This window comes from Chelon labrosus, assembly GCF_963514085.1.
Source record: "Chelon labrosus genome assembly, chromosome: 5".
NCBI lineage: Eukaryota > Metazoa > Chordata > Actinopteri > Mugiliformes > Mugilidae > Chelon > Chelon labrosus.
In genome coordinates, this window is record NC_140341.1 from 8,494,266 (window position 1) to 8,509,820 (window position 15,555).

The window sequence follows — 15,555 nt, forward strand, 5'->3', positions numbered from 1 at the left end:
GCGGGGTAGCTGCGGCGAGGGGCAGAGCCAAAATGGCGCAGATTCACAGCGAGGCGTTCCTGACGCCAATTGAAGACGTACGGCGTCATGTGAGGTTTGTTTACTTCCGCCACGGACCTCGTCTACACGTGTAGTGAACGGTGAGTCCTCTTGTTTTTCCACATGTCCCCCCCCTCCCACACTTTTCCGTGAAGTTAGCTTGGAGTTAGCTTTCCTGGGATGGTTTGACAGCGGAGTGGAAGCTAAGAAATAGTTCACAAGAGCCTCGGTGACAGCGTTGCGTCATTGTTTGCTGAATTAAACACTGACCTGAGAGGAGATGATTTTGAGTCTTTTTCTGAGTTGTTTTGTAGACATGAATTACACTTTACCATCACAAACATATTATGATTTAAGTTTATTTGGCTCAATCTATTAGGAAATAGAAAGATATTCCTATCAGCAAATACAATCCGGGAATTTGATCGATGTGGGACCTTTAGTGATACCCCTGCCTAAGGCTTGGGTGCTGGGTTAGATAATGCTTATTTCATTGCAGAGACAGCTGATCAGGTTATGTATATCAGAACATGGCAGCTTGTGATCATTGATAAGATTGGGTGCAGGTTAATGTAAGAGGAAACGTCTGCTACCCAACACTGACATTGCTATATAAGGGGTCAAAAACCAGATGCCACAAGTGAGCTAATATTTATTATTTAACATTATCACTCGGAATTACCCCTTAAACATCTGACTAAGATGGATTTCAGGTCAATTTTTACAGCTGATGAACTAATCTGTATTACCTGGTAGATTGATTATGTGTTGGATGAATGATGCGTATATTTCTTAAGCATTTATGTACTGCAGTTACTCGGTCATTGACGTGTTCATGTTGGCTTTTACTGTCAGGATGTTTTAACCATTTTGTCAAATGTGAAATACACAGTGTGGAAACAGTTGCATTGACTTATATTGCTGATTTATTGAATTATAAATCCACACTACATGACCAGAGTTACCTCAGTGATACAGATCTAGTGGATTAAGTGGAACATACACAGACATTTTTATAATGTATACACAAATAAAATGCTCTTACAATGACAAGGAAGACCAGCTGTTGAAATATAAATCAGCGACTATGTAGATTGAAAATGAGGGAGTACAGTGAGGAGGAAAACTCGGCTGGCCTTCACAGAGCCCTGACCTTAACCCCGTCCAACATCTCTGGTCAGTGACCGATCTCAATAATGCTCTTGCAATATATATATATGTTTAATGTCTCTGCTCTTGTGGAGCGGCCGTTAAAGAAGCATATAGGCTTTAAAGTAATTTTAAAAAGTGACCTCCAGAGAATTACATTGACTTAAAGTACCTGAGTCTGTCAAGTAGATGAACATGCGCCTTAAGTGATGTTAAATTCGCTCCCTCAATTTCGATTCCCCCGCGTGAGATACCAGTGTAGGGAGGCAGTTTGTAATAGTGTACTTGCAAGTAAGGAAGCTTCCAGGTTCCTCTTCTCCCCCGACTCTCCTCAGGATGAGTCATAGCACTTTCAGTGAAAGCACAGTTGTGAGTTTTTTTAAAGGTTGTTTGTAACAGAGCACCAATAGAGCAACAAATTCGGTGAAGATGCATAAACAGCAGTTGTGTTTTTTCAGTCTGCATAAAAAGCTAAAAAGTCTCATTCTCCTTTATCTTACAGAAGATAAGGCACGTCTCAGCTAGCAGGCGCCAGTATAATCTCTGTGAAAGACTGCTAATGTCACACCGCGATTTAATAGCGCCTCTTAATCAGCTAATCTGTATTTTCATCCTGTTTTGCAACCCACTCTGTTACTCAGCGTGTACCACAGAACATGGCTGCCTCCACCCCCATTAAACCCTTCAGCCCAGAGGAGACTCAGAGGATTCTGCATCATTTGCAGCAGCCTGCAATCTTCCCGAACATGACCTGTGGCTGGCCCGCTCTCCACTGGACAGCGGAGCATCTGTCTGGCTGCCTTGGCGACAGGCTCGTCCGGTTCCGACTCGGGAGAAGAGAGGAGAAAAACGGTAAGAGGAGGAGATTAGTTCTGACAGAGCAGCGCTGCAATAATTTCTTTGTAATTAATCACCTGGATCCAACGTGCACGGTGAAACCAGGCGTGACGTGACACAATTCAGGCTTCCCACCAAGTTGGGAGGCTCAATCACTGAATGATAGATAGACGGATAACAATAGGAGACAGTGCATACATTAGAAGAGTGTTAAAATAAGAGAAGATAAGATTGGGTGATATGATCAAAACTGAAGTAGTTTTTTTGATATTTGTATTTTTTTTCTGCATGAGTTCAAGATAAATCATGATTCAAAGATAGTTCTCTATGAAACTTATACAGCGTTTGTAATATTCATTCATTAAAAAAGAATAATAAGAAAAAAAAATGCAAGTGTGACTCAAAGGAAACATCACACCAGAGAAATGGACCGCGTTTGAGTGACGACAGGATTAAGGCATGTTTAACATCTTAAAAAATCCCAAACTTTAATTTATTCAGTACAAAGAACATCGCCCAATATCTAAATGGCATCTTATGCTCAAGATTTTGAGCATTTTCCTCCAAAATCAGGGGTTATCTAGTTTCCTATTGGATGCTGTATCCATGGAAGCTTTAAAGATGCAAAATGTTTCCCGTAATAAACATGAATGGCCGCTGATTTCTTTAAACAAGCAATTCAGTCACCTCAAAGACGGTAATTCCAAAATGGCCTGCCTTCGACACCCTGATTGTCAGTGCGAGCTATTTCAATTCAGAAATTCCAGCGTAAATGATAATTTATCCATTTCACGTGACTTTATTTCTGTTTTAGCTTCCCACAACGTTTCCGAGCCTCATTCGTCAGTTCTCTGCTTTGAGCCAATTTTACATGAGCACGCCATCATTGCCTGCAAGCATTATGTAGTTAATCCGCTGACAAATTATATTTTACAGATCAGTGATGATCTGATGACGTTTTGGAGGCGGTTTAATGTGATTTGTAAAGTTGCATAAATGGGAAAAAAAAAACATAACACAGATGGGGTTTTTTTTGCCTTTGAGCATCTGGTGAATAGTTTGCCCTCCGTGTGGCTGTGAAACGGCTCCAGTAATGACTTCCTCTGATGAACGACAGAGAACACGGCCTCTGATAGTAAAACTGGCTAATTAGATTTGTAAATCATCTTTTTTTTTTATCTGCAACATTTGACGGGAGGGCATTTCTCATCCAGGATTATAAATGTCATCACTCGTCCATATAGATACACGTTGTTTAGTAAAACAAAAGTGACGATAAATCACTGCAACTGTGATTTATTTTTCTGTTAAAGTGGCTGAAAACGTTTATGCCTGTGATTATGCGTACTGCTTTGTTTCTGTTACATAAGTTATATTTCTTTTAACATAGATAAGTTCAGTGGCTTCACTAAAACTTTATGATTACTCACTTTCTCCCTCTCTGCAGCTCCTCTGTTTGAGACTCAGTGTTCATACGTGGAGGCCACAGTGGCTCAGTTTCTCAGCTGGACCCGGGGTCAGTCTGGGACAGATGTAGGCCCCTTTTCTGAATACCCCTGCTCAGAGCATTGGGCCTACGCTGACTACAAGTACATCGCCATGTTGTTCCAAGACCAGCCTTTCATGTTTGAGGTAATGGCCCTGCTGCTGCACATAGCGCACATTAACAAATCAGGTCAGGTTTCTCATGCTTCCGTGGAGCAAGAGGAAACCCGACAGTCTTACTTGAAAAAGCAGATCTAGTTTTACAAGCTTAGGGTTGAGGCTCTTCTCGTGTTTAATTGCAATAAGAGGGTTTCTGCACCTTTGCCGATGATCACATTAATGCTTGATTGAACGATTTCCTCCTACTAAATGGGTGAATGGGTCAGCGACATCTCAACGTTGTACCCTAACATCTGTCCAAACTGTCAAAGTTTGGAAAGATGTTAGGGTACAATGTTTAAATTCATGCTATTGCCATCTTGGTTTTTGTGGAGGCGGAAGTGACCATATTTGAATGGGAGGGAGGTGATGGGGTGGATGGAAGGGTGGATCGGACTGAGAACCCAAGGATTGCAGGTTAATGACTCCAGACTGAAATAGTGTAGGTAATTTGCAGTGTAATTCTTACTTTAAAAATCACGGACATGGCTGATTCGCACGGGATTAAGATCACAGACAACCTCCGCTATTATTACAAATTACCAGAGGTCCCCAGGTAAAGCTGGTCCCATACAAATAAGGCTTTAAGTGAGTTTTTTTTAGAGCAATACAGCCAATATAAATCCACATATAAAGCAAATCCTTTGTATCTGACAGTTGGTCACCAGTAGGCGTCCCAGGCTCTGGTAGACTAGGAGACACTCTTTTATTTTTCACACCAAATGTTTCCAAGTTAAGCAACCAGAGCTAAACATATGGCTAAATGTTCTTGCTGTCATCTGTCTTTATTTGAAAGGGAAATACAATCAGTATACCGCCGCTCCACATGGATTCACCCTAAACTCCAAGCCTGCTAATAGCATGGTGAATTTAGTGGTAGGATCCGAAATAGCGGGCCTCGTTTCCCTGCGGTATTAATTTAGGTAACTTTGTCTTAGTGTCATCTGTCAATCAGCCGCATCAGTCGCTCCCATTGGTCGTCACCTCGACGATGAAGTTAGTTCATCTTGGTGTCTTATAATTCATGCTATTGCCATCTTGGTTTTTGTGGAGGCGGAAGTGACGTGGAGGCGGAAGTGACGTGGAGGCGGAAGCGACGTGAAGGCGGAAGTGACTATATTTGAATGAGGGGGAGGTGCTAGGATTGCAGGCTAATGACTCCAGACTAGATATGTCAATCAAAGCAGGCACTATACCTCTCTCCAGTCGCCCTAATTGGCTAATTGATTATGGAATCATCTTCAAAAGGATTACCAGGACACTCATTAGAAGAAGGAGCAGCAGCCAATCGACCACGACATTGGCTTTACCTCGGCTCTATGGGACTGCCACGACAGTCTGTTTTATTTGTGTTTTCCTCGTATTACTAGGCCTGTATATATCAGCATGGATATAGTTTCTGTTCTCATAATTCCCCATACATAAATGCATTAACACCCTGAAACCCCAATAAGTCTGCATCGCGTAGGTGGAACCGGGAATCCGTGATTTATTGCGGTTGATGCATGACCCAAAGCAGCGCGATAATAAACGCTTTTAGAAGCTGTTTTCTTGAAGTTTAATTGAAAAACAGAAGTCACTGAATCATTCCTCCTCTCGTCAGCAGCTCAAAATGAAAAATGAAAATATATAAATTAAGACAGCCAAAATATCATTCTCTCATTTATGTTTTTGCATTTTCCTCCTGTTTTTTTTTATTAAAATGTTAAGCTGTTCCCCACGGCCACTTTATATTATCTGCTATTCTTGTCTTCTGGCAGGTAAAGACATAAAAGTGTCATCCTTTCTTGAGCCATGGCCACAAATTTATTTCGTTTTTATCTCCGCGATAAATTTTTATGGGGCGTCCACCTTCAATTATTGCCGGCTGACGTCCATGCCTTTGAGACAGGCTGACATGGGCTTTTTTTTTTTAACAGTAGAAATGGGAAAAAAAAACCTGGCTTACAGCCGGAGTCGCCAGTCTCTCGCTGCATATGCTAATGATTTAATTATTCAGGGAAGCGGTGTGATTGCTACACCTTGTCTTTAACAGGTTGTGATTGACAGACTAGTTTTCGACAAATGCTGCAGCTCGGCCTCTCCACACGGAGACCTCCATCAGTGACCTGTAATAGGCCCTGTCAGAGCAGCTGTGATGTGACAGTTGAGAAAACGGGAATCTTGTTTCCGTGTCATGTCATTATCTTAAAAAAAAAAGAAAAAAAAGAACCAAGACTGTCATTTAAAACACTGTTATTTATATGTCACATTATTTACGGTTGATGTTCGTCATTTGAACGTGTGCTGCAGGATGTAAAGTGGTCCGAGTTTGGTTTCGAGGGACGTAACGGGAGAGAGAGCACCTTGTGGATCGGCACAGAGGGGGCCAACACGCCGTGCCACCAGGACACGTATGGCTGTAACCTGGTGCTGCAGGTACAAGGACGGTAAGGATCGTTATGTCACGTTTGCTGCGCCACAGCAACCAGATTGTAATCTATTAATCCAGATTTCTTTGTATGTTTTGGCTAAGGTTAAAAGAAACGCAAGTAGTTTCTTTTGCAGGTTATAATTATAAAGAACAGAACAGAACAAAAGAAAGTCATTTGAATAGAACTTTTAGTTTATGTGACTGGAATGAAAATGGTTGGCTATACTTCTAGTTCTTAATTGTTCAGTCTACATTTCACTGAACTGACATTTCAACTCTGAGATTAGAAATGTCCAGTTTATAATTTATGTTTTCATAGAATAAATTCTTTCCAATTTTAATTAGAAAGGAAAATTGAAGCTCGCTGCAGTTACTTCTTCATATGTTTGGACATTGGCACATTTTTTTGATTTCTTTACCGGGACACACTGGTAGTTAGTCGTACACCGATCAGGCATAACATTATGACCACCTTCCTGATATCGTGCAGGTCTCCCTTGTGCCTCCATAACAGTTGTGACTCATCAGAGAATGGACATGGGCCTTCTGAGGGTCTAATGTGGTGTCTGGTAACAGAATGTTGTTAGTGGGGGGGCTTTTGAGGGGAGGGCCATCCCACAGATACTTGATCAGTTTGGGATCTCGTGAATTTGGAGGCCAGGTCAACACCTTGTGCTGTTCTTCATGTTTTTTTTTAGTTGTTCCTAAAGCGTTTTTGTGGCTGCATCCTGCTGGGGATGGCTGCTGCCATCAAGGAGTGTCATTGCTATGGGGTGGGGGTGCCTGGTCTGGTCTAGGTGGGTGCTACATGTCTAAGTAACATCCACATGAATGAATGCCAGGTCCAAAAGTTTCCCAGCAGAACATTGACTTGCCTCAAGATGGTCAATGTTATTTACTTCTCCTGTGTCAGTGGTCATAATGTTGTGGCTGATCGGTGTATAATGGTGTATATAAAATGTAGACTCTCAGCTTTATTTTGTATTCACATCCAAATTATTCATTTTCATGCACAGTCCCTGGATCAGGGGCTCAAAAGCGTTTCCACGATTAATCATAAATGTAAAGAAAAAAACATTTTACCGACTTAACCGATGAAGAATAATAAAGGATTATCCCACATCTGTCCACGAAACAGTTTTTCAGTCAAGTGTCCAACCACTTAGAAAGTTGTAAACTAAAGTAACAGACGTTGTGTCAGTGTCCACACACGTATGGATCTCTCTGCATACCGCTCAACCTCTGTAGTGTTTCACTTAACTGATAAATGTCACGTTTGTGTGTCGGCTGCACAGTGTAACAGACTGATGTGAGACGCATATTTGCATTAGCGCCCGATCTGCGATGCAATCCACAGAACTCTGAATAAAACATAAAACATCACTCTGTCTCATCGATTGGTGGACACTGCTTCAGGTCACAACAGAGGCTTTAATTAAACAGAGAATAAGTTAAGGTGCAATTATTAGTCTGAGAATATGGACCTCTGCAATAAGAAGCAGCTTTGTATTATTGACTGCAGTGCCACAGCTTGTCTTCTTAAAAATAAGTGTTAAACAGAGACAGAAAGAGACAGATTCAGGATTTCTGTATTTCCTGCCTGTTTTCTTTCCTGTTAGACACCTCTCTCTCTCTCTCTCTCTCTCTCTCTCTCCTGCGACGCTGAAAGTGTAGTCTGCTGTAACTGCTGACACAGGGCAGAGTGCGCCCTCTGAAAAAAAAAACAGTTAATCTGTCGAGAGGGGAAGAAACGGAGACGGAGGCTGAGACGCCACGCGGGTCATCTTCAGTCAAGAAATAAAAAGGGAAGAAGGTCCTCCTTATATCGCTCCGCAGAGAGCAACAGTTTCACCTTCTCTCCTTGGAGCTGGGTCCCAGCTTCTTTTGTTTGGTATTGATCTGAAACTGAATGAAATGTGGCTCCCTTTACCCTGCTGATCTGTGAAAGCAAAACGACTGATACCGCCGTGACCTCTGAGGCAGCGCTGGGTCAGACGATAGCCAAGCTATTCAGGGAATGTAGTTTAGGTTTCAGCTTGGAGAAAACAGTAAATTTATGGATTTGCTGCAGACTCTGAATGAAACTCTGATTAAAAGATTTAAGGATTTAATTGTCCTTTATAGCCACCACTTCACCAGGACAGAACATCAGTTACCGCTTTCTTTCTTTTTTCATGATCACCACATTTAGTGTTTGACTTTATTCATGTTTAAGTCACTTCAGGGTCCATCATAATTGAAAAAATGTTTTAATAATTCCTCATATTTCAGCATATTTTGTTAATTTTTGGAAAGCTGAATTCTTATCTTAAAGCAAGCCTAAACATACAGCTTATTAGGTTAACTCCTCCCACTATGTGTGACCAAACACATACATTTCTAACAATAATAATTTATCATTAAGCAGTCTTTTAGTATATAGTATAAGTTGTATTTAACCCAACACGTTCCCAATGTGTTCAGGAAGCGCTGGCACCTCTTTCCTCCAGAGGACACCGCTCATCTTTACCCAACTAGGATCCCCTATGAGGAGTCCAGCGTCTTCAGCCAGGTGGATGTTCTGCGTCCAGACCTGGGGAGATTTCCTGCCTTTCAAGGCGCCAGGGCCCACGTCGTCACTCTGCAGCCCGGACAGGTCGGGATTCTTAACACAGTGTTTATTTTTTTTAATAGAAAAAAACTTGACTAATAATCACAGAGATCATATCGTTGGCTAAAGGCAGCTCATGCTTTGGTTTATAGCAGTGGCGGGCTCTCTTAATGTGATTGTTATGATCACCAGGACTTAAGAAATAATTTAGAGTTCTCCTCAGAGCCTTTTAGCCAAGGATAGTGCTCGTAGTTGCTGTCCTGAAAGTTTCTCCTAGCTGGGTCAGGCTAGCTAGCTCCAGAGTTGGGTGACCTTTCCTCACAATATCCAGCTTCTCCTTCAGTCTGCCATGAAAATGTCTTTCTAAGAACATCTGCAACCAAACTGATAGCCACTCCTCCTTCCGCCATCGTGAGTTCAAAAAATAGCTATCGAAAAGTTAACGGTGTAATTTACTTGTGCAGCTTGCAACAGATGAACATGAACTGCTAGCTTGGCTTAAACGTCCAATACAGAGGACGCGAAAAACCTGGCGCTACCGTAGGCCACAGAGAAGGCCTAGGAATACGTACTTGAAATGCGATTGGTTAAAGGAACATCGTCATTAAGATGTGTTTCAAGCTTCAGTCGCCTGCAGTTTTAATTGTGAAGGCCCAGACAGCTTTCTTTGACTCCGGCAACATGTGACGGCCGAAATATGATTGGATAAAAGCTCTGATGCTGCAGGATAAAAGCAGCTGAGAGACAGACAAGCCATAAAATGACAAGAATAGGCTATTGGGAATAATTTAATAAGATTAATGGAAAAATATTAAAATATAAGTCAATGATTTTAATAAAGTTTAGGCCAGCAGAGAAGGCTTTGTTGGCCCATCGCTGGTTTATAGACACTGGATCCAAAAGGAGTTTTACTCAGTATTAGACCAACTTGCATACTACTGGTCTCTCTATATATATATTCGCTTAGTTGGTCGACTCACAGAAAAATTAGCTCTAACTATTTTGAAACTGTTTAAAGCTTTAGTGCAGGACTTTTAAATTCGAACGAGCGTCCATCATATTCAAGCTCTCGCCTCGGTTCACGAAATGCCGATTAAACCAACCAGTGACAACCTCTCTGAATCTTTAAATAAACCATGGTTTTACATCAGCGGTCTGTGGTGACATTTTCATGCTTGGCCGCAACTGAAACAGAGAGTGAGAGAGCAGCCCGGAGCAGCTGGGAGAGGAACACGCGTTTAAAAATTTAACTCTGAGTTTCTATAAATTCATCGTCTCTGGTAGTAAGAAATAATCTTGGCGTTCAGAGGAGGGATTATAATCTAAAAAAGGAGGAGATGAGTAACTTTGGTGTGGCTTTTTCACTTTTTCAGAACAATTACGCAGTGTGCAGTTTCGGTTTCTTTAATTACTGTCACTGCCAGAAAGGGGAGGCGACCGCGGACACAGCTTTAAGTAACTCTCAAAAGCACACGTGTCAAATATTACTCTTTCAGCTGTGACCATTCCCTTCTTTACTTTGTCTAATGTGAGTAAACTGAAGACTTTAATGTTTTAGAGCACTGAGCCGCTGTTTTTTAAGTATTTTTCTGACATTTGGTAATCTAAACCACTGATTTGCAACAAATAATAGAGAAACAGCGAATACTGACGCCTCCTAGTCTTAAATAATACTATTATAAACCTTTTAAATTAAAAAAAAGTAATTTGAAAAGAGCCTTTTGTGCATTTGAAGAATTCAGTTAAATCGTTTATATTGAAAAATAAAATCTAATAGACTTGGACTTAGACTTTATTCATCCACAAGGGAAATAGCTTAGTCACAGTAGCTCAGCTGCACATAAAAAATACTCTTCTAGTAAAAGGAAAAAAGCTGTAAGGTATAAAAATAGAAATTCAATTCAATTCAATTCAATTGTAATAATACAATAGGATATAACAGTATAAGCAAAAAAAAGAGTCCAAGATGTTGCATTTGTTCAGATTGCCAAAAGAAATAGGAGTAAATATCCACTATAGACACAGGAAGGATAATGGTAAGGTGCAATGATACGGATGAGCTCTGTATCGTACCCAGTTGTGAGCTGACGCCTCTTTGTTTTCTTTAAACCCGTTGCATTTTTCAGATTTTAGAAAAACCCCAGCGAGCGACGTGCTAAAGTTCAACGTTGCGTAATTCCCACGGCTCTGCCTTTACGCGACGAGGCGCTTGCGACACAGCGGCAATAACCGTAAAAACAAGACTTTACTGCTCCTCAAGCTGCGAACGTGTAAACTCAGACTCAGCCGTGAGATTCATTCGTCACGGTGTCCTCCATAAGAAGAGCACGAAGCGCGGCAGCAGTCGCAATTAAACCCTGTAAATGCATTTGCGAGAAAAAGCATGTGAACCCTTGGTGCGAGGCGTGGTTCACATCAGGCAATGCTTCTTGAGAACAGCAAACTCCAAACTGGTGGCAGGGCAGCTTTAACCATCACATCATCACATTGATTGGACTCCAGGTTGGCTGACTTCTAGCTCTAATTAGCTCTTGGGGAAGTCATTAGCCCAGGGTTTCCCACCCTGCACTGTGAATGTTTGCATGTTGCGTTCGGTAAAAGCACAAAAACATATCATTTTTTGTGCGGTGTTAGTTTAAGCAGACTGTGTTTGTCAATTGTTGTGACTTAGATGAAGATCAGAACACATTTTGTGGTTAATTTATGCAGAAATCCAACCCTAACCCTAACCCAAACCCTAACCCTAACCCTAACCCTAATCCCTAGGGGTTCACATACATTTTCTTGCAACTGTACATAACAAATACAGTAGAAGGTTTAGATGCGTCATCACTCTTGATATCAAGTCAGGGGGAGACATAACCGGGGTCAAGTCGGGGCCGCTAGACTAACTGACAAAACTGCTGAGTTCCCGTTCTCCGCTCGGTTGCAGAAGTGGGTCACCGCTATGACTCGGTGCTGGGAAGTGAAAGCTGGCTTTCAAGATGACGATTTTCCCACACGTCCCCCCTCGACCATGAATCGCAGCGAAGGTCCTCGTAACTCCTTCGCCTCATTTCAGATTCGGGCCGCACTGTTTTGTTTTTCACGAGTCAAAATGTCGACAAAGCAATTAGCCGTCCGTCTCTTGCCGCCGCTATCGGCTTATCCCGGAGCTCCTGTAGCGTGCTAAATACTCCGTTATCAGCAGCAATGAACTGAGCCGTCTGATAAGTCTGCCGGCCGGTTGTGAAGTGATTTGTAGGTCAGGGTCACGTCTGCTTTATTTGTTCAATGGAAAAATCTAAATACTGGTGTCGTGGCCAAAAGACTTCTGATCGCACAGTCAGATTGCAGGCCATCAACGGTATCTCACATTTGGCTCGGGTGCTATCACATGACCTCAATCTGGTCCTTCATCCACACAATGCGTGGGAGGCACCTTCCGACCTCTGTCATAGTTCAGCGCCGACCTTCAGTGTCTGATATCATCATCTGCTGCTGCTGCTGCTGCTCACATCGCCGACCTTGATCTCCTCCAGCCGATACCACGCCCGGCCTCGGCTCAGGGTGTTTATATACAGCTACAAGTTGATCTGTTCCGCCGTACGCTCGGAAACACTGCAGCCGCTGACACAGAATGGATACCATCTACAGCAATCTCCTACAAGATGACCCCACCCCTGTAAATCAAAACCAAAAGACAGCCCGTTCCTCTTGTCCTGTCACACCACAGGCCATGAATGAATCAAGGATGCTTTCTGGAATCGATAGGCCCTTCTCCCGTTTAGTAGAGTCACTTTATGAATGGACAGTGTGGAGGGGGAAAGGTTTCTGCTGCCATCTAGTGGAGGATCGGTGCACATATCCCTCATTGTCTGTTTTAAACTTACAGTACTCCTATTTATATTTCTTGGGACTTCTTTTTATGTTTCTGCACAGGTGCTGTATGTCCCCAGACACTGGTGGCACTACGTGGAGTCAGTGGATCCCATCACCGTCAGTGTGAACTCCTGGATTGAGCTGGTAAGTGATCCTAAACCCTAAAACTATTATGTTATGTAGATCTTAACAGTCTAACAGACTCCCTGCAGCCAGACAGCTGTTTATCATGGCGGGTATCTCATCAGCATACCCAGAGACTGTTTCCTTACCTCTGGCTCTGATCATCTGGCCTCACTCTGATCGTCCTCGGCTCTCTGTTCCCACACAGGAAGCGGATGACGTGTCGAGAGTCAGCGAAGCCGTGACCAGGGCGGTCGTGTGCGCGATCAAAAGCTCCCGGAGTGACGACAACACTGACGACTGGCTCAACCCCACAGAGGTAGCAAATCCTCTCTCTGATACTCTCTGATATTAATTACCCTGTCGTATCGTAAGCTCTCTTCCTGCTCCGCGGCTTCTGGCTTGGAGAAGATTAACCGGTTACTTTTACACAAATGGGTCACTAATGAACCCTCATATTGATGTCTTTGAAGTTGTACTATTTCCCATTCACCTTGTAGCAACTACTACGCCTAATGTTTGGAGTTTTACAGATTTTTGTGCTGAACACAAACACTGATACCCCCTGTTTTCAGTCTTTATGCTAAGCTAAGCTAAGCTAAACTAAGCGTGATACCAACCTTCTCATGTGGCCCATATTAACAAGTGTCTTTACTAAGATCTACCTTCACCCACACCTGAAGCCCTGACTATCTATCTATCTATCTATCTATCTATCTATCTATCTATCTGTCTATCCGTCTGTCTGTCTCTCTGTCTGCACTTTCTTCACTGATTGCTGTCTCTATCCACCTGTTCATTATGCATCCCCTAGTATCTTGCACTCTTTTTTCTTTGTCTCGTGCATCCAGACGCCTGCATGAGTTTATCTCGTTCCTCCTGCAGCTCCTTTCTCCCCCTCTCCCTCTCTTTTTTTCTGCCTCTGCACAACCAACCTCAAACAGACACCCTCCGCACGTGCCGGGTTCTTCTCAAGGTTTCCTCCTGTTTTCAGCTTGTCTCCGTCGCCTCAGTGCTTGTTTTTTGGCTTTCAGGCGCTGGCTATAAGAAAGCGTCTTGAGACTATTTGGATTGTTGTTGACCCTGTATAAAAAAATGTGCCATCTTTAACTGCATGATTCCTGTGCAAAATCTGTTCCACTATTTATCTTTATAGCTACCCTTTTTGCTCTTGCAATTTTTTTATTCTTTCTGTAAGCTGTTGTGAACTGCAATTTCCCCATTGCGGGACTAATAAAGGTTTTCTTATTCTTATTCTTATTTTACATTGCAAAGTTGTATTTGCAATTCCATTTTTTTTGTAGTGCAATATATAAAATGGATCAAATTTGTTATTTGGTCTTGCACAAGGAGTCCTACGCTGTTTAATATACAGTAAGCGTTTTCAAAGCATAACCGACCTCTGTGTTGAATGCCTCCAAACCCCCATGAGCTTGATGAGGCCCTGGTCTGCCTTCGATAGATTACTAACCACAGTTCCTCCCACACCGTTTTCTTTCTCTGTGTATCAGTTAGTACAGAGAGGCAGCCTCTACCAGTCTTAAAGTGTATATATATATATATATATATATATATATATATCCCACCTACTGGAGGTCATTTACTGTGTGTGATCACAGCAGTATAGAAACACAGATAGTCAGGGGAGGCTAAAGCTCCTGGGCTTTTTTCCTGTAAATACAAAAAGAAAAACAAGCACTGAACTTCTTATAGTTCTTCCTTAGAAGCTGTTTGTTGTGCTACACTAAAGTTAGGGTTCACTACAGCTTCAGACATGTATTGATTCTTTTCTTTACCACACTGCGTTTTTTTTTTTTTTTTAAGGCTGAGCAATTGAAACTCAATGCATAGGACCCGGTTTAAAACGCTGCCTTCGTCTTTCATCTCTTTGTAGGACGGAGTAGCATCCCACAGTGAGAACATGCAGTACGTCAACCTGGCTGTGAGGGCTTGCGCTCAGAGACGGGAGAGCCGGGACCCGAGGGACGCGTGCCCGGTCAAGCGGGACTCGAGTGGACAAATCAGGAAAAGCAGAGACCGGACCGGGAATTCTGCGCCTTTCAGTGTTCCCTATGGACCGCACCTCATCCCTGTGGGCTGTCAGAAAGAAGAGACAGGGAGGACGATGACCCTAAAACATCCCGAGGTCGAGTCTTCTAAGGGCACCGCTGCCACATCTCAAGAGGACTCCGCTGTCAGACTCAGCAAGGGAACTGACTGTAGCTCTGGTTTAACTCCGCGTAGACCATGTGACTGTGCAGATGGGGCACCAGAGCACCCCTCCGAGGTCTGTAGGGAGCAGAGACTACCAACAATAACCACTAATGACCTGTTAGACTGCCTGGTGCATCCTGATATCATCACCCGTGTCACTGAGCTTCTGCTGGAAAGGCACACAGGAAGTCACGGGACCAACACACCATCACAGCTTTAATATTCACCTGCCACAGACAATTTATATGTCTCACCAGAGTTTTGTTAATTAAAGGTTGTGAAAAGTAAACTGATGAAGAATCTCTGGCTATCCTCCCTGCCACCGGTAATGTCCTGCTGTAAGGAGACACCTTACTTTTGTTGCCACTCTCATCCGTCTGCGTCCTCGTAATGCGATGAGTGACATCATTGAGCGCTTCTAACATTTCCTCGTTTCGCTGTCCTGCACATGCTAATCATGTTTGAGTCTCCCAGAGGATGAGAAACGACCACTTAAATCAGTTAGTATGCTAATGAGACAAATAACTCAAGATAATATTCCAGGGATGCAAACATTTGTTTTCTGCGTAATGCTTCCCTGCCAGCGAGTAACGAGAGTTGTCAGTGAGCAGCCGCGGAGGGCTGGCCGTAATGGTTTTGTGATGGATGAAATCTGAGTGAGGAGCGATGAATGAATGAATGAATG

At 42.8% G+C, this 15,555-nt stretch overlaps 1 protein-coding gene across 1 annotated transcript; it reads left to right on the forward strand.

Moving 5' to 3' along the window:
* Window positions 1–32: 32 nt before the first annotated feature.
* Window positions 33–15,506, forward strand: hspbap1 (hspb associated protein 1). The gene is made up of 8 exons (XM_084544911.1): window positions 33–140; window positions 1,830–2,040; window positions 3,473–3,657; window positions 5,962–6,098; window positions 8,546–8,717; window positions 12,594–12,677; window positions 12,865–12,975; window positions 14,551–15,506. Exons 2-8 carry the CDS (start codon window positions 1,845–1,847, stop codon window positions 15,088–15,090), a joined length of 1,425 nt encoding a protein of 474 aa, XP_084401037.1. The 5' UTR covers window positions 33–140; window positions 1,830–1,844; the 3' UTR covers window positions 15,091–15,506.
* The last annotated feature ends 49 nt before the right edge of the window (window positions 15,507–15,555 follow it).